A 26,151-nucleotide genomic window follows, 5' to 3' on the forward strand; every position below is an offset into this window, starting at 1 on the left:
TCAAAATCAATAGAGGTCATCTGCTGGTGATGACCAACCTCCCTATCAACTTTCATGATTCTAGGCCCAAGCGTTCTTGAGTTATCATCCGGAAACGGATCGGTCTATATACAGCGATCGACCGACAGACATCTGCAAAACAATATACCCCTCCTTCTTCGAAGGGGGGCATAACAAAAACAAAATAAACCTGGAAATGATAAATAACACGTTTAACCGTTCACTAGTTTGATTAACTTTATTAACATGCCAGTTAAAACAAAACAAACAAGAGCTGTCCGTAAGACAGCACGCTTGACTTTTCTCAGTGCTTGACTCTGAATTAGAGCTTTGCCAGTAAAAGGGGCATAAATCTGTCAAAACTCTAATCAGAGTTATGAGGACTGTTGCTTATGGTGTAGTTTTTGATAAATAACTATTTTAAGTTTCAAGTCAATAGCTTTGATAGTAATAGAGATATTGTTCTAAGTTAAAAAGGGGCATAACTCTGTAAAAATTCAATAAGAGTTATGGAGATTGTTTCTCCTGGTGTAGACTTTGATAGTAAATAACTACTTTAAGTTTCAAGTCAAAAGCATTGATAGTAACAGAGATATTTGACTTTATCAAAAACTTTAACCAAAATATCTATGTTAGAAAGGGGCATAAATCTGTCAAAATTCAAATCAGAGTTATGGAGATGTTTCTCCTGGTGTAGACTGTGATAGTAAATAACTATTTCAAGTTTCATGTCAAAAGCTTTGACAGTAACAGAGATATTTGACTTTATCAAAAAAATTAACAAAACAATTCTAGTTAACAAGAGGGCCATGATGGTCCTATACATCGCTCACCAGAGTTGATCTGGCCTACTGACCTAGTTTTTGATCCCACGTGACCAAGAGTTGAATTTGACCTAAAGATCATCAAGACAAACATTCCTACTAAATTTCAAAGATTTGGTTACAACTGTGGCCTCTAGAGTGTTCACAAGCTTTTCCTTTGATTTGACTGGTCACCTAGTTTTTGACCCCACATGACCAAGATTCGAACTTTACCTATAGATTATCAAAACAAACATTCTGACTAATTCTCATGAGTTTCAAACTTAAACTGTCCCTAAAGTGTTGAAAAGATTTTCCTTTGATCTGGCCTAGTGACCTAGTTTTTGACCCCACATTACCCAGATTCAAACTTGACCTAGAAATGATTAAGACAAACATTCTGACCCAGTTTCATAAAGATTGAGACAAAAATGAGGCCTCTAAAGTGTTCACAAGCTTTTCCTTTGATTTGACCAGGTGACCTAGTTTTTGACCCCACATGACCCAGATTCAAACCTGACCTACAAATCATCAAGCCAAACTTTCTAAGTTTCATAAATATTGGGTCACAACTGTGACCGCTAGAGTGTCACAAGCTTTTCCACTGATCTGACCTACTGACCTAGTTTTTGACCCAACATGACCCAGATTCAAACTCGACCTAGAGATCATCAATACTAACATACTGATCAAGTTTCGTAAAGATTGGGTCACAAATGTGGTCTCTAGAGTGTTCACAAGCTTTTCCTTTGATCTGATGTACTGACCTAGTTTTTGACCCCACATGACACAGTTTCGAATCTGACCTAGAGATCATCAAGACAAACGTTCTGACCAAGTTTCATAAAGATTAGGTCACAAATGTGGTCTCTAGAGTGTTCACAAGCTTTTCCTTTGATCTGATTACTGACCTAGTTTTTGACCCCTCATGACCCAGTTTCGAACTTGACCTAGATATCATCAAGACTAACGTTCGGACCATGTTTCATAAAGATTGGGACAAAAATGTAGTCTCTAGAGTGTTCACAAGCTTTTCCATTGATCTGAACTACTGACCTAGTTTTTGACCCAACATGACCCAGTTTCGAACTTAACCTAGAGATCATCAAGACAAACATTCTGACCAAGTTTCAGAAAGATGTGGTCAAAAATGTGGTCTCTAGAGTGTTCACAATCTTTTCCTTTGATCTGACCTACTGACCTAGTTTTTGATCCCACATGGCCCAGTTCCGAACTTGACCTAGAGATCATCAAGACTAACATTCTGACCAAGTTTCAGAAAGATAGGGTCACAAATGTTGCCTCTAGAGTGTTCACAAGGCAAATGTTGATGGACGAAGGACGACGCACGACTGACGACAGACAATGACCAGTCACAATAGCTCACCTTGAGCACCTTGTGCTCTGGTGAGCTAAAAAGGGGCATAAATCTGTCAAAATCAAAAATCAGAGTTGTGGGGAATGTTTCTCCTGGTGTAGACTGTGATAGTAAATAACTATTTTAAGTTTCAAGTCAATAGCTCTGATAGTAACAGAGATATTTGACTTTATCCAAAACTTTAATCAACGGCGATGCCGACGCTGGGGCGAGGGCAATAGCTCTACATTTTCTTCGAAAAGTCGAGCTAAAAACAGTTATGAGTTATATTTAAGTACTTTACACATAGTATTCCACTGAACCATTCCAGACCAACCTTCATGCCGAAGATATGCAAATATATTCAGAATTTTTTAAGGATTAAACTTGACAGTTATTTTCACGCGCAAAAAAATATATGTAACAAAAATCTTTGTCTGCATACCCGGAGTTCACCTTAAAGTGAATATATCCAGCCTGAGTGAAAAGTAATTAAACCTTTTTCTTGTCATGACGTAAGAATATCTACATCTTGGTATGATATATTATCATGGACGAAGCTCTCATTTTCAAAGCTTCGACAAAATATTGACATAAACAAATGTTTGCATCTGAAATGTGTTCATTTATTAGGTTTTTGCCAAACCTGCTCTTTGATGTACTGATTTGCAGAGCTCTGTCCGCTTGACAATCTTAATACCATAGTCTTTAAATTACATCATTAGGTTCAGTGGTCATTTAATCATAGTTAAGACACTATGTGGGTATCCATTGGTCTTAACAGAACGGCCGTGACGCTTTTGTTGATTTTTATTATTCTTGTGTATCGAGCCCCATTCATAGGTTTCTTATGAAGAATTTGGCACTTTTTGACAATTTGTTATGATATGGAGGTTGACAGGTTCCCATTCATTCCTTATTTTAATAACGTTTTTGACACTTCTGACATTTCTTTAAAATCTACGAGTGTAGAATGGTTTGCTGATTTTTATGGATATGATAGGTCCCTATTTAAAGTGATCCTAAAATTAGGATTTTGACACTTCTGAGGTGCTTGGGATGGTCTGGGATGCCTCAGTGGATCATATACATAGCCTAGCAATGCAGATCTATTACTTCCCATCACAGCAGCGGTTATAAAGCACCAAATGCAGATATGTTTAGCATATTAATGAAAGGCCTTTTGCAGATTATATATTAAAACAATATGGTATTAAGCAAGTATATGAATACACATGTATAATCATTAATAAATGTGAAAACTATTTTTCGGACGACCCTGTAATTTACTTCAGCAGATCTATATCAAAACAGAATTAATAACCTTTCTATGTCTTAAAAAACAACTAGAAAGTCCATGAGTGTTAAGAAACAAAAACAAACGGAAATGGAATCATTGGCTTACACAACAAAAAATAATGAATAACAAAAACAGGATTTAACCAAAAAATAAAGACAATAATTATTACTTATCTGAGCAACTTGTCTCTAACTAAAAAATATTCTTAAACAAAAACAATTCAACAACTAGCAAAACTAAGGTTTCAAATGGTGATAATTTGATCTCAAGTATCTATTATTGTTCAAATCATTTTCAACCTAGCAAATATAGAAATGCAGTCACTTTTTAACGAGATCTGTGTCAATAGGACACTGGTGCCCCCACTTCTAGTCACTGTACATGGTTTCACAACTCTTGGTGAAATATTTCTAAGATATAGGCAACAAAATATTTTAAGCTTGTTAACTATAAATCTGGCCTGCCTGAGTGAAATCCTAAACAGAACACAACTTCAGATGTTGAAATACAATTCTGCGAGGTTTTCTTACTCTTTTGATATGCATTTCTATGCATATTTTTGATTAAGTCAAGGGTCATAACTCTGGTCTGGTTGTGTGAAATCCCGATTCAAACACCAGGTGCACAACTTTATACACTGAATGACAATCCTGCGAGGTTTTGTGACTCTGGCACAAATACATTTTGAGATATGACAAAAAGTCAGACAGTCAGACAGATGGACAGGCAAGGGCAGCTCTTAAGAATCTATAAAAAACACAAAGGCACACAAATATAAAAAAAACACCCTTTGAAATCCATTGCATAATAAATGAAATACCCTTGATTTTACATAACAAATCAGTTGCAAACTCTAAATGATTTCTATGTTTTAATTTTTTTGGATAAATGTGTTTAGAGTGTGATTCTGCCTTGTACTTTGCAGCTCTTTGTCATCGGGTGATTATCCCTGGGTAAGGTGAATAATCACCCAAAGTATTCCTGCAAGGGTGAGCATAATCATGTCTTTAACGGGTACGCTTTTATTCAATAACATAAGCAGAGGACATGACTATCTGAAAGAGTTTACTGAGATATTATTATTTTAAAATATAAGTAAGTGCGAGAAGGAGTTGTAATGGGGGATGTGGGGCATGGGGCATGACGAAATGTTAAAAAACATTGGAATAGGAGGGAAGGGCGAAATTTGGTGAGAGTGGCTCAGGGGCCTACGAGGGCATCTAAGAAACAATGTGATAAAAGTTAGTGTGGGGAATATAAAACATCTGTGAGGTAGAGGATGGTGAAAGGGGGTGAAGTTGGTGGGGGTAGGGGTTAGAAAAAGGGGAATGGGTAGAAATGGAGTTATGAGGGTTATCAGTGTAACAGAAAATATTCCTCCCTTCTCTTGAACAAATTTCTAAGACATCTTCTGCCAACAATGGAAATTTAGCCTCCTTCTCATAATTAGTAAGTGACAATGCATTTGTCTGTATGTCTTTCCTTTACCCTCTAGCATTACCTTGTCTTGCGGAGTAGAGATATGGGTCTTGCACTTGACATGCTATCTCACTAAAGCAAACATATCTGACAAATAAAAATATTGCTTGTACATCTCGAAGTTAGTCTGGACAAGATCTGACAGATGCACACAGGCATTATTGTACCAAATGCACACACACACACATATACACCTACATACACCAAACAGACATTTTCACAATTATTTGTTTATTTATTTGTTTTTTACAGCACACCAACACAACTAAGTCAAGCTCGGTGCAAGTGGGCTCAATAAAAAAGGGAGGGGCAATACATTCAGGATATGGGCAAAAATGAACTCCAGGGGGAATATTTGCTATGAAATCTACACCTGAGGGATATACTTCCTGGGGTACGAGGGGCTGGGTGGAATTTTCCTGTTACACCGGTATTGTTTTTTAGTAACATATACATTAAAATAAACTATCTTTAAATATACAATTAAAAAAAACAGCACTTTTTTGCTTATCAAACTAAAAACTGCAATTATAACTAAAGGAATGTTAAAAATAAGATATGCAAAACTCAGAATCAAAAATACCTTACATATACATATCTAAGCTACAATTATCCCACTTAGATAAAACAGTTATGAGATTATTATCATATTACCTGCAAATAAAATGAGCTAGAAAATATGTAAACATGTTAAATACAAAATAAGTAGTACAGCCATAACTGCTCTGCTAAAGTTACAATGGCACATCAGCAAAAATGTCATTATATAAGACAAAATACCTTTACAAATATATGATATATATATATATTGTTGCACTATCAAAAGGAGCACCAACATTAATATGTAGATACAAGTTTACTCTAAATGTATTCCTTATGTAATACTAAATCTAAAAGCAGTAGTACTCAGTGTAGGATGGACAAAAAATGTGTAAAATTATCTGAACAATTAATAATTACTGTCTTTTCCACCTTTTCCCCTTGATTTCTCTTAAATATTTGATGGTACCACCTATATTTCACATCACTCTATATAATAGACCTATAATGGTGGTATTAGGAATTGCTAAACCACCAAAATACTTTGATTGCTTTTGAATTCATTATTTAAACCATTCCCCTAAACCCATATAATCTTTCAATTACAGACAAAACAAACTGGCCTTTTATGCTATGTCCAATACTACTGCCTGTATTTGAGGTAAGTTTTTGCCAGTAACCTAACAAGAATTTCAGTTACAAGCACCTGTTAGTTTTAACAGCAATTAGCTAAACCCAATTTGCTATATTCAATACAATATTAATATATCACTGCTACCACTATATCACCCTCTGGGTCACAATTAAGCATAATCTAAACAAGAATATCAGGATGTTCCTCTAAAACTACAACAAAAATGAGCAATAATAGATAAAACATTCCATTACACAAGCCCATTTAACATGTTTAAGGAAATCTAAGTTAAACGTTACTAGTTCGCACAAAAAAACCCAGGTTTTAAACTACCAAATTCAACAAGAGCTGTCCGTAAGACAGCCAAGCTCGACTATTCGAAATATTGTCCCAGAAGCAGGAAAATATTACCCAAAAAGGTTAAATATCAAAGGAGTTGTAAGTTCAAAAGGGGGAATAATTTGACCAAAATGCATATCAGTTAATATGGGACTTGCTGCTATCAACTAGTTTTATAACCCCGAAGGCACATGTGAAGTTTCAATTCAATATCTGCATTAGTTTTGGAGATAGAAACTTGCATGTAAAACTTTAACCAGAATTTTCAAAGTCCAAAAGAGGGCATAATTTGCCCAAAATACATGCCAGAGTTATGGAACTTGATCCAGTGAGGTTGGTAATTGATCTAGAAAAAGAAAAAATAAGTTTCAAATCTATATGCCTTTTAGAAATAGCTGTATGTACTTGCACGCAAAACTTTAACCAGAATTTGCTAAGTCCAAAAGGGGGCATAATTTGGCCAAAATGAAGGTCAGAGTTATGGGACTTGCTGCTATCAACTAGTTTTATAACCCCGAAGACACATGTGAAGTTTCAAATCAATATCTGCATTAGTTTTGGAGATAATAACTTGCATGTAAAACTTTAACCAAAATTTTCTAAGTCTAAAAGGGGGCATAATTTGCTCAAAAACATGTCAGAGTTATGGGTCTTGACCCAGTGAGGTTGGTAATTGATCTAGTAAAAGAAAAAGTAAGTTTCAAATCTATATGCCTTTTAGAAATAGCTGTATGTACTTGCACGCAAAACTTTAACCAGAATTTGCTAAGTCCAAAAAGGGGGCATAATTTGCCCAAAATGAAAGTCAGAGTTATGGGACTTGCTGCTATCAACTAGTTTTATAACCCCGAAGACACATGTGAAGTTTCAAATCAATATCTGCATTAGTTTTGGAGATAGTAACTTGCATGTAAAACTTTAACCAAAATTTAAGTCCAAAAGGGGGCATAATTTGCTCAAAATACATGTCAGAGTTATGGGACTTGACCCAGAGAGGTTGGTAATTGACCTAGAAAAAGAAAAAATAAGTTTCAAAGCTATATGCCTTTAATTGATGGCTGTATGTACTTGCATGCAAAAACTTAACCAAGGCGTGACGCCGATGCCGACGCCAGGGTGAGTAGAATAGCTAGACTATTCTTCAAATAGTCGAGCTAAAAATACATAGAGGATAATTGTTGGTTTCGGTGTAATATCACGTTATAATTTCACCGAGTGGGCACCAAAAGTGATATTTTCACGAGTGGCGCAGCCACGAGTGAAAATAACAACTTTTGGTGTTCACGAGTGAAATTACCGTGATATTACATCGATACCAACAATTTTTCTGTTTATTTTATGTCTAAAACTCTACTGTTGTTGTGTTTGTTTCAATAAAATGTCGAAATTTGCGGGAAATTTTATCAGGAAGCATCGCAAAGATGACGTCATTTTAACGACGTCATCGTCATATTGTTTCCGGCTTTCAGTACGCTCGGTAAACTTTTTGACGTTAATCCGGGTATCAGATTTGATAATTTTCACTGAGTGGCCAGTGAGTTTATCAGGATATAATTCACCGTTATATTTCGATAAACCACCGAAAAACATAAAATAAATTTTATTTCATAAAACAGCATGTTTCTAAAGCCCAACAAGAGACCTTTTTGAGTTTTAAAAGCATGGTATATAAGTTGGCCATGCTTTACCTTCCAAGGAATTATGTGTACAGTCATGTTTTCCTTGTCATGATATAACAAGAGGGCCATGAAGGCCCTGTATCGCTCACCTGACCTACTGACCTTGAGATCATCAAGATAAACATTCTGACCAAAATTCATTAAGATATGGTCATAAATGTGGCCTCTAAAGTGTTAACTAGCTATTCCTTTGATCTGACCCCGTGACCTAGTTTTTGACCCAACATGACCCAGATTCGAACTTGACCTAAAGATCATCAAGTTTAACATTCTGACTAAGTTTCATGAAGATACAGTCATAAATGTGGCCTCTAGAGTGTTAACAAGCTTTTCCTTTGATATGACCTAGTGACCTAGTTTTTGACCCCACCTGACCCAGATTTAAACTTGACCTAAAGATCATCAAGATTAACATTCTGACCAAGTTTCATTAAGATACGGTCATAAATGTGGCCTCTAAAGTGTTAACTAGCTTTTCCTTTGATTTGACCTGGTGACCTAGTTTTTGACCCAACATGACCCAGATTCAAACCTGTCCGATAGATCATCAAGTTTAACATTCTGACCAAGTTTCATGAAGATACAGTCATAAATATGGCCTCTAGAGTGTTAACAAGCTTTTCCTTTGATTTGACCTGGTGACCTAGTTTTTGACCCCAGATGACCCAATATCAAACTCTTCCAAGATTTTATTGAGGGTAACATTTTGACCAAGTTTCATTAAGATTGGGCCAAAATTGTGACCTCTAGAGTGTTAACAAGCTTTTCCTTTGATTTGACCTGGTGACCTAGTTTTTGACCAAAGATAACCCAATATTGAACTTGTCCAAGATTTTATTGAGAGTAACATTCTGACCAAGTTTCATTAAGATTGGGCCAAAAATGTGACCTCTAGAGTGTTAACAGTCAAATTGTTGACGATGGACGAGGGACGACAACAGACGACGGACACAGGGCGATCACTAAAGCTCACCTTTGAGCACTTCGTGCTTAGGTGAGCTAAAAACTGAATGAAACAAACTTGACAGCAGTCCATGACTAGATGTCCAGGTAAAATTGCTAACGATGGACAACTGATAAGAGGTGAACTAAAAATACATATATTGCACATATAGAGGAAGGTTGAGAGTTAATATGGCTTACTGTAAGGTGAAATCATTTTTTTTTTCAATTTCATTTCAATCTTTAGGCTATTTCGTTGGGATAAAAATTCCAAAAATGGTAATAGATGGAAAATTGTCCTGAATATGATTTACTGCCACCTGTAGGGGACTAAAACTGTTATGTAGGGGTGAAAGGATTATACAACTGTATTTTAAAACTGGTCTCAAACTCCGTCATCTGATCAGAAATTTCAGTGCATAACTTTAGGGACTTGTTCAAAAATTCAGTTTTAAAACTTGGACACTAGAAACTCAGCCTCTTATCAAAATTTAACAGCTAATAATTTTGGCAAGCAATACTTAAAATGACTATATAATACAGTGTAAGTAGACTGAGTTCCCTAATATGCTGCAATCATTCAACTTTAAGCATTTCGTCCCTTATTAATGGTTTTATCATTTCCTTCATGACCATGTATCGTTTCGTTGGAATGTGTTGTTTAGAGTCTTCATAATCTTTCTTCAATTTCTCTAATCTGTTATGTAGGCGTAGAAATCTTCTTTCACCTTTTTCTTTACGTTTCTTTTTTTCTTCAATGTCTTTAACAATTTCTGCCTTATGCAGTTTTGACACTTCTGTAAAGATAACAAATGGCTTTAACTCTTTATGAAAATTTTTCTTTCATCAAGTGAAAATGTTACACAAGTCTTTGAGGAATACTTAAAATATATGCAGTTCCAATAAGGCAACTTTAACAATTTTGTAACAGCAATTTTTTTTACATAATACACGTATCCCTTATTCTTTGTTTTATGCTAGTATATGCCATTCTCCACAACCAACTATTAGAAACTAAAACTTGGTGACACTGGCAAGAAGAAAATCTATCTTCCACAGGACACAAATTTAAAAGTGACATACCCTCCCATATTTCGTACACTGTAACTAGCCATGTTCTTAACTGTACTGAAATCAAAGCTTGACAAGAGGACATTATGTAGAACACATGCACATTATGCAGTCAATTTGGAACACAAAATAGGAAATGATACAGACAGTCAAACCCCATGTCCAATTACAATGGTACATGTAGAAGATAAAAATCGAATAACTACACACCATTGCAATTTCTTTTGTAATCCTCAAATACCTTTGCTTAGCGACTTTTTGTTTGTTACTTTTTGTTTTGTAGGCACAGCTCTACAATTGATATTTTTATCACTACGTACCATCTCTAGCAGATGCATCAGAGACCCCCACTGACCACTGTCTAGCAGCTTTCATTAATGATACTGCCTTGCCTTTCTCCTCTGCTGCACCTGCAGTTGAATACCTTGCAGCTTTCTCCATTACCTCATCTGTCACACATGCTGGAATATACATCAATATCAACATAATCATCATCATCATCATCATCAACATCATTATCTTACTGTGCTTCAACTACATACATTCAGTGTTCTGGCATTTCTGGCCTGTATTCATTCTGTGTAAACTGTGATAAAATGCTGTCTTTTATGACTGCTACTGGTGCACAGTGGATCATAACAGAACTAAATATCATTATTTTTTCAAATTATCTATTTCTTTTTTAAATGTATTTTTTCCATTAAAAGAAAGTTGTTAACACACCATTATTCAAGGAGGTTGGCTAAAATTCAAGCAGTCTGTTCTTAAAATTCAGGTAGTTCTTTTAGATTTTAGTCTTTGTTAATGAATAACATCTTGAAGGCCTGTGCAAACCCTGTAATAATATACATTTAATACATCTGTATTGGTCTGATAATCTATGAAGTCATTACGACTGGCTTGACTGCTGCCATAACCACTTCCATGTTTTCAACTATTTCTGAAGTTAAATCACAAGGTAGTTTGACCTGTCTTCATTTTACAAATAGCTTTGCCAAAATGTTAGAACCAAAACATGTAATCATTAAAACTATAGTTTTCGATGTCTGCTTTCTGTCTGTAGGTTATAAAAACTGTTTATCATGACATTGTCTAATGGCAGTCAGAAATTGATAGTCAGGGTTTGGAGACCATAATAAAAACTTTAGTATCTAACCGGTCCTGTTGAAACACAACCCTGAAAAGAACCATCAGCAAAACTGCATTTTTAGAACTGGTCTCCAATTTAAGTTTTTAAATTCTGAACCTGTAGCGGAGTAAATACATGGTGGGCATAATCGTAGTTAACACTGACCACGGAATCAGGGGCCATTACTTTGATCCCTAGCTCCTCCAAAATAACTATCATTTGAATAAAGTTGTGTGTATGGTTGCTTCCAACCTGGCACACTAAAAATCCTGGAATGTTCAACAATTCTAGAGTCTTCTAAATCTTGCACTATATTCCCACTACAACTATTAACAGTCTTCTGCAGAAGTTGCCCATATCGGTTACCAACGGCAACTATAAATAAGCTTACACATATAATAGAATAATAAATCAATCTATTCTTCTCCTATGAAAACCTTACCTTTTATCATATCCTTCAGGTTCCCATATCTCTGCAGAGCAAAGTTTTCTTTACATGACTGATATGTCTGGTCCAGCTCATGTACTGCTTTGTATATTTCCTTATACCTTCTCTCTATGTCATTGACCTGTGTTGTAAGCTCTATATCTTCTTCTCTTAAAGTGTCTTTAGTCTTAAAACTACCTGTAAACACAAAATCTCTCCTTAAGCATGAATATTGTCATACAGGTCATTGATGGTGTACTTTTATTGCAACTGTTCGAGTAATGAATCTAAAATGTTGTCATATTAAAATTTTGGAGTATCGGTATAAGCTGACAGACAACATTACAATGTCTGATTGGTCACAATAAAATAAGTCAATATAAATTTTAATATGTATCTTACAGAAATGAAAACAGTTTAAATGAGATCCATCTCTGATGGTTCAATATAGTCTCTGAACTAATATAACAGGTTTTTGTATCAATTTACTGTCAATCTAAAACAAATACATTATGGTGTCACAATGATGCAGTTCAGGTCATTACGCGACCTTGGAGCTTTGAGTGGTGGAGGAATATGCTAGATTCTGCCTATCCATACATAGGTAGAACCTTGATATAAGTCCTATTCTTTTTAACCTTTAGCCTGCTGGCGGCAAGTGATTCTGCCTTTGTGACCAGTGCAGACTAAGATCAGCCTTTACTTCTGCGCAGGCTGATCATGGTCTGCACTGATCACTATTCAGTCAGTAAATTTTCAGTAAACACCCCTTTGAGTTTTAATAAGTGGTACTGCCTGAACTGAATAATGGGCCAATCCATTTTAAAAATTTAGCAGGGTAAAAGTTAAACAGCCAATCACATATACTGACATGCTGCTGCCTGACTGAGGCCTAATAGGGATTCATATACACAGATCAAGTAGAACCACTTTATGCAACCATTCAATAAATGGCTTCCACACATGATGACCAAAGAATGGCTTAAACCCACAGCAGTCAGGGGCAATAGGTTTAATCCCTAAGTCACCATCCCTTCTCCCAAAGGAAAGATCTTAAATTATAACATATTGAATTATAAACTCCGTTAAATTAAAACGGAACCTGAAACATCAATATTTTTCCATACTGATGTTCAAATTTCATACTGGGCGAGTGACGTCATCTGTGACGTCAGTTTCATGTGTATCGTTGCATTTAAAATTTCTTAAATGAAGATATTTTCAATTTAACACATGCTTAAGAACAAATTTGTATAATGATTACTAGTGTAGAAGAGTAAAAGATTATTAGATTTGCATTGAGATATATAAACTTGTTCTTTTGCGGAATAATATTGCGCTTCTAAAGTCGCACTAATTCCGCTGCAGAACTTGTGCATATTTCTCAATACAGATATAGTAACCTGTAAGTATGTAAGAAATATTATCCCATTAAAGATTCAGAAACTCTTTGTTGAAAACAGTGACTTTAAGTTTTCCATTCTTGACCTATACCTACCATAAATAGGATACTGTATACCGGTAAGTGAAACATGCAATGTATTTGCTCAGAATCTGATGTCAGACAAATTTTATCTGATGTATAGTGTATTTTTTCTTATTCTTTATATTTGCATACTGTCAAATAATATGCTTGAAATGGTGCTGGTTTCAAATTAAAAATATTCTAGGAAAGGTCATTACCAAATTTATTCAAGAACAAGAGGACCATGCTCATCCTGAATCGCTCACATGTCCACACACAACGAACCCAGTTCATTGTGGCTAAGTTTCACTGAAAACCACCAAGTAGTTTCACTATTTTCAGACCTACTGACCTAGTTTTTGACCGCACATGACCCAGTTTCGAACTTGATCTAGATATCATCAAGGTGAACATTCTGACCAATTTTCATGAAGATCCATTGAAAAATATGGCCTCTAGGGAGGTCACAAGGATTTTCTATTTTTATACCTACTAACCTAGTTTTGGACCGTACATGACCCAGTTTCGAACCTGATCTAGATACCATCAAGATGAACATTCTGACCAACTTTCATAAAGATCCCATGAAAAATGTGACGTCTAAAGTGGTCACAAGCAAAAGTTCTATTTTTAGACCTACTGACCTAGTTTTGGACCGCACATGACCCAGTTTCGAACTTGACCTAGATGTCATCAAGATGAACATTCTGACCAACTTTCATAAAGATCCCATGAAAAATGTGACATCTAGAGTGGTCACAAGCAAAAGTTTACGCATGGACACACGGACGACGTAGACCTACTGAACTAGTTTTTGACCGCAGTTGACCCAGTTTCGAACTTGACCTAGACATCATCAAGATGAATATTCAGACCAACTTTCATACAGATCCCATAAAAAAAATATCGCCTCTAGAGAGGTCACAAGGTTTTTCTATTATTTGACCTACTGACCTAGTTTTTGATGGCACATGACCCAGTTTCGAACTTGAACTAGATATCATCAAAGTGAACATTCTGATCAATTTTCATGAAGATCCATTGAAAAGTATAGACTCTAAAGAGGTCACAAGGTTTTTCTATTTTTAGACCTACTGACCTAGTTTTTGACCGCACGTGACCCAGTTTCGAACTTGACCTAGATATGTCAAGGTGAACATTATGACCAATTTTCATGAAGATACATTGAAAACTATGGCCTCTAGGGAGGTCACAAGGTTTTTCTATTTTTAGACCTACTGACCTAGTGTTTGATCGCAGTTGACCCAGTTTCGAACTTGACCTAGATATCATCAAGATGAATATTCAGACCAACTTTCATACAGATCCCATGATAAATATCGCCTCTAGAGAAGTCACAAGGTTTTTCTATTATTTGACCTAATGACCTAGTTTTTGATGGCACGTGACCAAGTTTCGAACTTGAACTAGATATCATCAAGGTGAATATTCTGACCAATTTTCATGAAGATCCATTGAAAAATATGGCCTCTAGAGAGGTCACAAGGTTTCTCTATTTTTAGACCTACTGACCTAGTTTTTGACCGCACGTGACCCAGTTTCAAACTTGACCTAGATATCATCAAGGTGAACATTCTGACCAATTTTCAACACGATCCATTGAAAAATATCGCTTCTAGGGAGGTCACAAGGATTTTCTATTTTTAGACCTACTGACCTAGTTTTGGACCGCACATGACCCAGTTTCGAACTTGACCTAGATATCATCAAGATGAACATTCTGACCAACTTTCATAAAGATCCCGTGAAAAATGTTACCTCTAGAGTGGTCACAAGCAAAAGTTTATGCCTGGACGCATGGACGACTGACGCCGCACGATCACAAAAGCTCACCTTGTCACTTTGTGACAGGTGAGCTACAAACAGAATGATAGTACATGAGCTGTTCAATGTGTAAATTTCTGACATTTAACATTCATAAATAATGATCGAGCACTCCTTTTCTAGACAATTTGTTAGGTGTTTTACTCCAATTTCAGGGTAAGACAGTAAAAGATCATCAAACTCAATATACTGTACATCTACTGTCACATACTGAATTGATCGTCCCATATACCTTTAAATGAGAAACAGAAGTAATTAGTTGATGTGCAACAGCTTGAAAGAGAAGCTGCTTTACAAAGAATATCAATTTTATCCAAAAAATATGAAAGAATTATCTGGAATGTAAAAAGCTACAGATCAAATCTTTGGTTAGTTTACATACATTCAATGTTGGAAATTTTTTGGATTCCTCTAAAATTTGGCAGTCTTGAAATACCGGACTACAAGAACTGCTCCTGCTTCCTATAAATTTTGTTTCATTAAAAGTGGTATAAGGTATTAGTATTGGTATACTATTATTCCAAGTATAATGAAACTTACCTAAATCTCCCAAGGCCTTCTTGTCTTTTTTCTCTTTCCCCATCTGGCAAGTTGTCATAGCATGGTATCAAATAAATTTATCTGAAATCTATTTAATAAGGGTACAGTAAAACTTGTTACATACAAAAAATGAATATTAATACATTTATATTATTTCATTTCAGGGTCTGAAGAGTTCTCACTCCAATGTAAGGGACTGTGAACAGGGTTTTTTCATCAATTTGGGAATGCCACAAATGCCGGTTAAATTGGGAAAATGTCATTAAATTGGGAAAAAGCTGAAACTTACCATGATTTATATAAAGATAATTTTTTGATATCTTTGGAATGGCATCTTAATAAATATTTTAATATGCTTGTCTCTGTTAAAACACTCTTACGCTAGAATGACGTCACGTTTACGTGCAGTGACGCCAAAGTTCTTGTTGCGACCAAGAAAGAGCACTTCTATATTTTATCTAGTGTTTGAGATTAAGGGCATATTAGAATCGATTTAATTTATAGCACAAGCGTGCTTTAACACTATTTATACACTCGGGTGGTAATACGTCGTTCAAATAATTTCACGAGGGCGTAGCCCAACGTATAACCACCCATCATGCATAAATAGTGTTAAAACACTCTTTTGCTATAAATTATTTCTTAATTCAACGGTACTTGTTGTTTACTTAATCTAAATACACAAGAAAGCTTACACAGCAGTAAAACGATGTAAAACAACATAAACCCTAAAAGCTAAAAGTCATTTGGGAATTTGAGAATCAGAATTGGGAAAAAAACATTTTTTTTTGCTTTGAGTATGCTTCCATTTACAGGAGGTAGCTTTATACTAAGGGAAAAAGCTTTCAAGTTGGTGAATATACACAAAGAGCAAGACTACTGTGAAACAATCAATGTCTCCTATAAGAAAATTGATGCCATAGGAACCCCATGGTTTATATATAAACTAAATTGCAAGACATGCATTTTTTCTTGAACTTTTAAAGTCAATACAGGATCTATATTTTGTGACATACAGACAAACAGACTGATTGATGCACAGACAGAACGACGGACAAAGTGATGGATGGAATGAAAAGCAAGGAACAAACCCTAAGTCAGTCCTCTTTAAGGTGAAACACCTGTAAGAGACTTAAATGAATACCTTTAATCTCCAATGTTCAATTTGAAAGCCTACCGGAAAGTATCTATGTAGAAAATCAAAAATGTCAATATTCTGTCTAAAACAAAATCTTGCAACATTTTAAAGTGAACAACATGCAGTCCTTTAATACTTGTATCCAAAAAAGAGCTGTCACTAATGGTGACAAATGCCCCCGCCGCAGCGCCTTGACCTTTGACCTGGTGACCCCAAAGTCAATAAGGGTTGTGTACTCAGTATTATCAGCATGTGAAGTTTGAAGGTCCTGGGTGCAGTGGTTCGCGAGTAAGGAGCCTTCATGCAAAAAGTTAACATTGGCCCCTGTGACCTTGACCTTTGACCTGGTGACCCCAAAGTCAGTAGGGGTCGTGTACTCAATAAGTACAAATAGCATGTGAAGTCTGAAGGTCCTGGGTGCAGTGGTTCACAAGTAAAATGCTTTCATGCAAAAAGTTAACACTGGCCCCTGTGACCTTGACCTTAGACCCCAAAGTCAGTAGGGGTCATGTACTCAATAAGAACTACCCGCAGGTGAAGTTTGAAGGTCCTGGGTGCAGTGGTTCGCGAGTAAAGTGCCTTCATGCAAAAAGTTAACATTGGCCCCTGTGACCTTGACCTTTGACCTGGTGACCCCAAGGTCAGTAGGGGTCATGTACTTAAGTAGTACTACCAGCAAGTGAAGTTTGAAGGTCCTGGGTGCAGTGGTTCACGAGTAAAGAGCCTTCATGCAAAAAGTTCACATTGGCCAGTGTGACCTTGACCTTTGACCTGGTGACCCCAAAGTCAGTAGGGGTTGTGTACTCAATAAGTACTATCAGCATGTGAAGTTTGAAGGTCCTGGGTGCAGTGGTTTGCGAGTAAAGAGCCTTCATGCAAAAAGTTAACATTAGCCCCTGTGACCTTGACCTTTGACCTGGTGACCCCAAAGTCAGTAAGGATCGTGTACTCAATAAGTACTACCAGCACGTGAAGTTTGAAGGTCCTGGGTGCAGTGGTTCGCGAGTAAAGTGCCTTCATGCAAAAAGTTAACATTGGTGTGACAAACTAACGGACATTGATGTGACGAACGGACGGACTGTTGAAAACTAATATGCCTCTCTTCGGGGGCATAAAAAGTAATTTCTTTTTTGTCTACTGGAAAAGTACCGGTACTCCTTTTCTGACAAGACCAAAACATTCCTGTGAATTCCGATTTTAATGTCACCTTATTCACTGTGTCCTGATACGGAAATAATTTTATTGTACCAAACCATTACTTGTATAAATTAGATAGTAAAAAAATGTTTGCTCACTGTAATTTCCCTGTATTAGTTTTACTTGCACTAGTACACTTTATCACAAAGCCATTATAAACAAACTAACAGAACTAAGTTGAAAAGACAGTCAAATGAGAAGTAGTTGCAGTAAAACCTATGAGTCCAAACTACACACAATAATAAATGATCATCCACAAATTCCAACTGTTCATGCACATTTTACATCTGATTGTTAATTCACATACAACAGACAGACAGAATTATTGACAATTCAGTTGCAATTACTATTGCAGAGGTGAATAACTGCCAATAATGAAAGACATTTGGAGAACGACAATTCAAACTAGAAGATGCTTTTGTAGAAAAACACATGTCTACCCCAATGCATAGTCGTAGTAGGCAAGAAGTCAATAGGGGACAGGAGCGAAAGTCAAAGAGACACTAACGGTTGGCTACAATAGGGATACGCTACATGGCATGTCCAATCATCTTTTGAAGTTTCAACATTCTGGGTCAAGTGGTTCTCAAATTATTGATCAGAAACCATTTTCCATGTTCAGACTCCTGTGACCTTCACCTTTGATCAAGTGACGCTAAAATCAATATGGGTCATCTACTCTGCACATCCAATCATCCTATGAACATGATGAAGTTTCAACATTCTGAGTCAAGTGAATCTCAAGTTAATATTGATCGGAAAGGGTGTTCCATGTTCAGGCCCATGTGACCCTGACCTTAGATCAAATGACCCGAAAAATTATAAGGGTCACCTACTCTGATAGTCCTATCATTCTATAAAGTTTGAAGGTTCTGGGTCAAATGGTTCTTAAGTTATTGATGAGAAACCGTTTTCCATGTTCTGGTTCCTGTGACCTTGACCTTTGATCAAGTGACCCAAAAATCATTAGGGGTCATCTGCACCAGTTGTCCAATCATCCTATGAAGTTTTAATGTTCTGGGTCAGGTAGTTCTTTGAGTTACTGGTCAGAAACGGTTTTCCATGTTCAGGCCCTTGTGACCTTGACCTTTGATCTAGTAATCCCAAAACTAATAGCGGTCATCTACTCTGTAAGCACTATCACCCTATGAAGTTTGAAGGTTCTAGGTCAAATGGTTCTCAAGTTACTGACCAGAAATGGATTGCCATGTTTGGTTACTGTGACCTTGACTTTTAATGGAGTGATCCCTAAATCAATAGGGGTCATCTACTCTGCATATCCAACATCCTATGAAGTTTCAACATTCTGGGTCAGGTGGTTCTCAAGTTATTGATCGGAAATGGTTTTCCATGTTCAGGCCCCTGTGACCTTGCCCTTTCATGGAGTGACCCCAAAAACAATAGATGTTGTCTATTCAATAAGCCCTGCCACCCTATGAAGTTTGAAGGTTCTAGGTCAAATGGTTCTCCAGTTATTGATCAGAAATGAAGTGTGACAGATGGACAGGGCAAAAACAATATGTCTCCCCCAGTGGTGGGGAGACATAATTTGTGTATTTCTCTCAGTTAGAATTCATGCACACTACTAGGTTACACAAACAGCTTGGCATACTTTTAATTTCCATAACATTTCTAAGCTCGCAATGACAAGTCACCAGAGCTACTGAGATCCCCCAAGCATCAGTGTTGTGTCTGGACACCTTGTTAATCATTCTCAGCAAGCTCATATCTCAGTTGTTACTCATTACCGGTACAAATAAATGAAACTTCATACATGCCTTTCCCCTGATAATACCAACTAAATGACCAATTTTTTTTACTCATGCTTTCATTTCGAGGAAATCATGCCTCTTTTTGTACACAGCCATGTAAAACCTCACACATTTCTTTGCCATGGTAATACATTTAAATGCCATAGGTCCCATAACTCTTGCTTTGATTTTGATGAAATTATACCTGTTTTTCTACTAATCTATTGTTTTAAACAGTATTCTGTCCATGACTGTGAACAAGTTAGTATCCCCTTAACTACACAGCACCCATCAAGCATTCCACACTCAAAAACAACCTCCCATTCAGAATGTGCTTTTTGTATACAGTACAGTAAGGTTCAATAGTAAGGCCATGACGAAATCTGTAGAAGGTTGCCCCAATTATCTAAGGACCTCACACCTCACCATTCCTATATCAGTCCAAAGAAACATGTTCTAGTGTTGTAGCTTTACTTCTGGCTTTAAAAGGTATTTGTAATTCATACACTTAGTATAAATTGTTAAATTGTTATGTCTTTAAACATGCTGTTGACTCCCTATCATGTTTTGTAAATGTTTTATAATCCATCAATCAATATATCTACTTTATACTGCAACAGCTGTTTGCTTTTAGGTGTTTACAATATAAACATAACGTCTATGGAAACTATCATGTTTCAAATATAGTTATTGTTTCATTATATTGATCAATCTAAGTTAGAAGACTGGTTTACTTTGGGTCCAAGGCTACTGAAGTAAGTTTGGAGGCTAGTCTTGGAATGCAGTCTTACTATTGGTCAATTTCAAATTTCTGTTCAGAAAAAAACAATCAAATACTTTTTAGAATGTTTGTTTGTTTTGGGTTTAATGCCATTTTTCAACAGTATTTCAGTTATGTAATAGCAGACAGTTAACCTAACCAGTGTTCCTGGAATCTGTACCAGTACAAACCTGTTCTCCACAAGTAACTGCCAACTTCCCCACATGAATCAGAGGTGGAGGACAAATTATTTCAGACACAATGTCTTTTTTTCAAATACGGAGAACACAGGCCTTGTCCGGGGATCAAACTCGCAACCCTGTGATCCGTAGATCTAAACACTTATAATAAGCTTGGTCACTGAAATATTTATACCCAGTACAACTCAATGAAATGAAGATATGTCTGCCACTACACATAGATTTAAAATTTAGTGATTATATCATTCGATTATCGAAAACTGTTCACCTTAAAATTCAAACATATTTCTATTCCCTATTTTAAGCCTACATTGAAATCTAAAACCTAACTTAAAGTAACTTACATGGCAAAATGATTGGTGACTGTATTTTCATATCCATGCTAAGTAGGTGCATACTTGGTGAAAATATTGTATTGTTATATAAACTGGCAATATCAACTATAATATAAACTGATTCTTTCACACAAGTTACGACAAGAAGAATATATAGATCAAAGCCAAGTCTGACTTTAATTAAACCTTTTTCTGCATTTGAATTATTTCACAGTTCTGCACAAAAAAACAGGCAATGTAAAAGTTTGTAAAAGTAAAGTATTTTCTAACTATAATTAATTGTTTTGTAAGAATAAAGCAATGTGTTCATTATTACACAGCACTAAATGGGCCAGTTCACATGTATGCCTTCAGTTCAAGAGTATGAAATAGATATGAAGGCTTTTTGTGCTAAATGTAGAGACTGTACTTGAGCTCTTTGTGTACTCTGATTTTTGCAAATAAAGTGGTTTTTACAAATGCACCAGTTACGAGTAAAAATGTAAACAATGGACTCTGTCTTTGAATCACTGGAATGAATGAATGACAGTTGATCTTAATCTTAATACTGATTGACAGTGAAATCTACTGGTTTCGTGCAATGCAGAAAGGTATTTACAAAATGTAGTTTGTAACTGTAATTTCCTATCAATTGAAATCTTGTCAAAACTTGTAAAATTAGTGCTTAAATTTTGACAAGGCCCGCTGTCTTTGCCGTTCGCCTGCTGCTAAAAGGGCAAATATAAAATATTCGATGTAAGTTATATTTCACGGGTACTACCAGTTAGTAAGTTCATACTCAAACAAACATGCCAGAGATATTTGGGCAGTTTTGACCAATTAGAATGTTGGCAAAACTAGATCATATTTTTTTACAAGAAAATTGCTGTTAGGTAACAAACCAAATACGCTGCTAATCCAGAGTACACCAAACATGTTATTGTCACGAAATTGTTCTAGTTCACGTTATTTAGTCGGTGCACTTAATTTCTTAAACTGCCTAGCTATAGCTGCTGCTGTTATAGAGAAGTGGTAGAGTGTCTGCCTTTTGTGTCAGAGGTCCTTGGTTCGAGACCCGGTCAGAGCTGAAATATTTGCATTCTGTTACATCATGAATTTGTAGGTTATCAGACTGTTCCAGATGTTCTACATTTTTAGCAAACAGTATCATGGGTCATTACTTAATAGCAATCCAGATCACTGCTGAATGTTAAATGAAATACACCCAAATAGAAAATATTCAATATATTATGTCCCTTTGATGATTTTGCTCTCATGTTCAAGAAGAGTTACATTTCCTTAATCACATAATTTTGTTCTTTTATGAAAATATTATACCAGTATGCTCAATACTATATGCTTCTGGTTAAAATATTGTCAATATATCTGTTTTTGAGAAATATATGGACATTTGCCTTCATTTCAAAGCTTTTTAACTTCACATCTATGACTTGAAAATAAAACAGGTACTATCTCTACTATATGTAACATTATCATTCTGCATGACTTCAGATTATTCATATGCCTCAAATCACAGCAATTGGTTTTTCAGTATTAAGTCACCAATGTTTTCAGAATTTTAAACATTTCGAATTTAGATGATCAAACATAAAATGATACCATTTAACCCTTACCCTGCTAAATTTCTATGGACCATACCATTAACTGTTAAAAGGGGTGCTTACCAAAAAGATAGACTGCATGGATGTGCAGGCTGAACATGATCTACACTGGTTGCAAAGGCAGAATCAATCATGTCCAACATGATAAGTGTTAAAATGCCTTCAATTATTGCCTTTTGTCATGACACAAGGTGGCTTTTTTGCTTTTTTACAGCTTAATGTAGGCTGTTTCCCCTTGCCAAAATGGCTATATTTTCCCCTAAAACTGTCATATCTTCTAATAAATAAGATTGTATTTTTCCCTTGGAATTAAAAAAAACTTTCTGTAACATGCATAGTGAAAAATTTCATGAACGTCTGCATTCATATAATTTTAAACCCCAATTACCCCCTTCAAATTTACACTTTGAAAGTTTGTGCAGCTGTTATAGATTGATAATTTTGTCATGCTGTGTTTACTTCTCATCAGGTGTCAATTTCATAAGTACATTGGCATCAGTTCTTGCAAACTAGTTATGTGCCTGTCAACGTGAAATTCTAATGACTAGGTTTTGAATTTTGATAAATATCCCCTTTTTGGCATTTATCGTGCAGTATTTTTTTTCCCTAAAAGAAAAACACAGGTTGTTTTGAAAAAATCAAAAAAAAAAAAAAAAAAAATTACTGGCATTTTTTCCCCAATTTTCACGAATTCATTTTTAGACCTGTAATCATTTTAGTTTTACACAGTCATGTAATTCTAAAAAGCTGGTTCTTAACAGACATTTTACAACTGTAAAATGAGTTTTTATTTCCAATAGTACTGCAGGTATTATTTAGTTTGCCAAAAGGCTGACAGTTTTAACTGAGACGTCAAAAATCTGCCTTGATCTTGTGCAAATTTCCTTAAATTCTATCCATTCATCTGTTCAATAGTTATTGAGGTACTGGGACAATACGGACCATGGGACAATACGGACCAGCCAACCCTGACCATATTTGGGACAACCCGGACCACGTTTCAGAACGAACTGAGCTGTATTTTGTAAAGTTCTAGGCCACTATTTTGTACCAAATACATGTTTTTTAAGTTTCAGAATTACTAATAATGTCTATTACTAACATTGCTCATTTTTATTAAAGTTAACTTACAGGCTCATTTTGTAGACGACCCGGACCATATTATGGACGACACGGACCATATACTATGGACGACCCGGACCAAAGTTTTTGGTCAACTCGTACCATGTTTAGAAACTTAATTTGGTTAAGACTTCAACAAAGTGCGACTTCAAATTCCATCCCGTTTTGAGCAAATCATTATTCACAGTTTCTCATCAGTTATCATTAAATAATATGTTTAAGTAGTCTCTTATAACTGCACTAAAGAGTGACAAAGTTCATGTATTTAACATAACTTTATTGGCATTACATGTCATAAACTGTGTTATGCAAATTACATGTTTATTATATAATTTTATCATGTCGTTAATATTGATTTGTGTACTTTGGTGAGACTTTAATAAACAATACAGCTGCAATTTTTTCACAAACAAAAATCTGTGATTATCACCGCTTTAATACGCAACATAGGTTGATTGAATTATCACCTCGTTAATAACGCTAATTGAACTATACCCCGTTAATACCACAACATCAATAATTGAATTATCACCTCTGGTCACGTGTGCTTTTTAGTAATGCCGTGATAGTACAGGTGAGTTAAAGTATTACAGTAGGTGAATTTGGTCAATCAACTAATAATAAACAACCCTATATTAATGGATTAGATATTAACACATCACTGTTTAATACGGAAATGTGTATTTCTTCGTAAGTCTTAATTAATATAAATGAATAGTCTTTAATATCATATTATTACCTATATCGAATTAAAACAAACTTACCCGTGTTACACGTGCGATGCTGCCACTTTGTGCATACGTCACAAGACACTGCCTGCTGTCGAGAGCGCACTAATTTATCACAAAAGACAGTTTTCCGCCATAACTTACACCATACACAGACACAAATAACAAAGTACAGAACACAAGCACGTTTTTTAATAATCCACAATTAAACAAAATACTAGTATAACACTAAGCAAATAATCCAAGTTAAAATATAGCACACTGAAGGAAAGTCAGAGAATACTGATAAAAAGCAAGTATGGAATAAATGGATTGTGTGGCTTTTATATATCTCCCTCTCATTTACCAAATATTACTCACGAAAAAGGAATAAAACATGTATGTTACACATTTTAAAAGATGAAAGACTAACATTGTTGCATTATCACATTTTATTTGGTAATAAGCATTATCACATTTTATGTATCTCAATAAACGTATGATTAAAGGCACGTATGTCACACATTTAAAACATAAAAAGGTAAGTATCTCAATTAACGTTTGATTAAAGATACGTATGTCACACATTTAAAACATGAAAAGGTAAGTATCTCAATTAACATATGATTAAAGATACGTATGTTGCACCTACATGAAAAGGCAAACAAAATTGCAATTATTTCAATAATCATGTTTAATAGACACACTTGACAATTTTGATGACAGTTAAAGGATTACTAAACTTCATTAAATGATGGTCTTGGTCGTCCACGATAAGATCCTCCAAAACGTTTGTCGGTAAATGAAGTTTACTGACAATGAATATTTCTCACATATATATTATTATATTTATGGTCCGGGTCGTCCTAAAACGTGGTCCGGGTCGTCCTCGAACATGGTCCGGGTTGTCCCCAGTATGGTCCGGGTTGTCTGGTCCGGGTTGTCCCATGGTCCGTATTGTCCCTAATTCGTTATTGAATGGACAACCAAATCTTATGTCAAAAAGGGGGCATAACTCTACTAAAACTTGGTGGATTGTAAATCAAAATGGGACAGTATTTTATAATCATACACCTCTGTGCCAAAAACGTTTCAAAAATGCACATCAACATTTATCAGATATATTCATCCGAAATTTGTGCAATCCTGATACTGGTATACAATTGTAATCTTGTATAATACACATTCAAAATCGAAATGTCTCGAAGTAATATGGAAAATTCATTAAAACGTGTTTAATATAGTACCTGTTATAATTTTCAATAAATCTGCAGGGAAATGTTATCAAAAATGATAAAATTTAATAAAGTTGTTTTCTTCTTCTTCCTAAGAACGAATATGAAATGTTACATCGTCATTGTCACTCCATCCATCTACACCTACATTACCCGTCGTCTCAGGTACACTGATATATTTGAAAGAAGAGAGATAGTGAAGTTTTACTAAGCTACGTCTCCACCCCTTCCCTTTAATGGGGATAATAAGAACAGAGTTACCTCTGGTTATCTCCACAGAGGGCGCTGGTGAAATAAAGGGTAAACATTATCCCGCCTGACCTTAGATTTACTATAGAATGTAGTAGAGATTCTGCATAATAAACACTAATTAATTTGTAATTTCCTAGGTATTCGACCTTAAACACTAATTAATTTGCAATTTCCTTGGTATTTGACCCAGAACAAAATAAAATCTTAGAAAATAGTCAAATAAATACTTAAATACATTTATTTAAAGGATTTTTGAGTAGTTCATAGATGAAACGAATAAAATTTTGATTATGGTTCGGTATT

General features: G+C 35.5%; 1 protein-coding gene across 4 annotated transcripts; it reads right to left on the bottom strand.

Moving 5' to 3' along the window:
- Positions 1-223: 223 nt before the first annotated feature.
- Positions 224-25,709, bottom strand: LOC123564687 (uncharacterized). 4 transcript variants are annotated; one of them, XM_045358431.2, is made up of 5 exons: positions 25,609-25,709; positions 15,551-15,631; positions 11,716-11,898; positions 10,465-10,605; positions 224-9,870 (listed from the first exon to the last, which is right to left on the bottom strand). In XM_045358431.2, the coding sequence occupies exons 2-5, from the start codon at positions 15,606-15,608 to the stop codon at positions 9,650-9,652; spliced, it is 603 nt and encodes a 200-aa protein (XP_045214366.2). In that variant the 5' UTR covers positions 15,609-15,631; positions 25,609-25,709; the 3' UTR covers positions 224-9,649. The 4 variants fall into 4 exon arrangements, with proteins under 4 accessions (XP_045214366.2, XP_053393324.1, XP_045214367.2 ...); XM_053537349.1 differs by lacking the exon at positions 25,609-25,709 and adding an exon at positions 24,419-25,536; XM_045358432.2 differs by lacking the exon at positions 25,609-25,709 and adding an exon at positions 20,941-20,996.
- Between the last annotated feature and the right edge of the window lie 442 nt (positions 25,710-26,151).

Source organism: Mercenaria mercenaria, chromosome 2 (assembly GCF_021730395.1).
Source record: "Mercenaria mercenaria strain notata chromosome 2, MADL_Memer_1, whole genome shotgun sequence".
Classification (NCBI taxonomy): domain Eukaryota; kingdom Metazoa; phylum Mollusca; class Bivalvia; order Venerida; family Veneridae; genus Mercenaria; species Mercenaria mercenaria.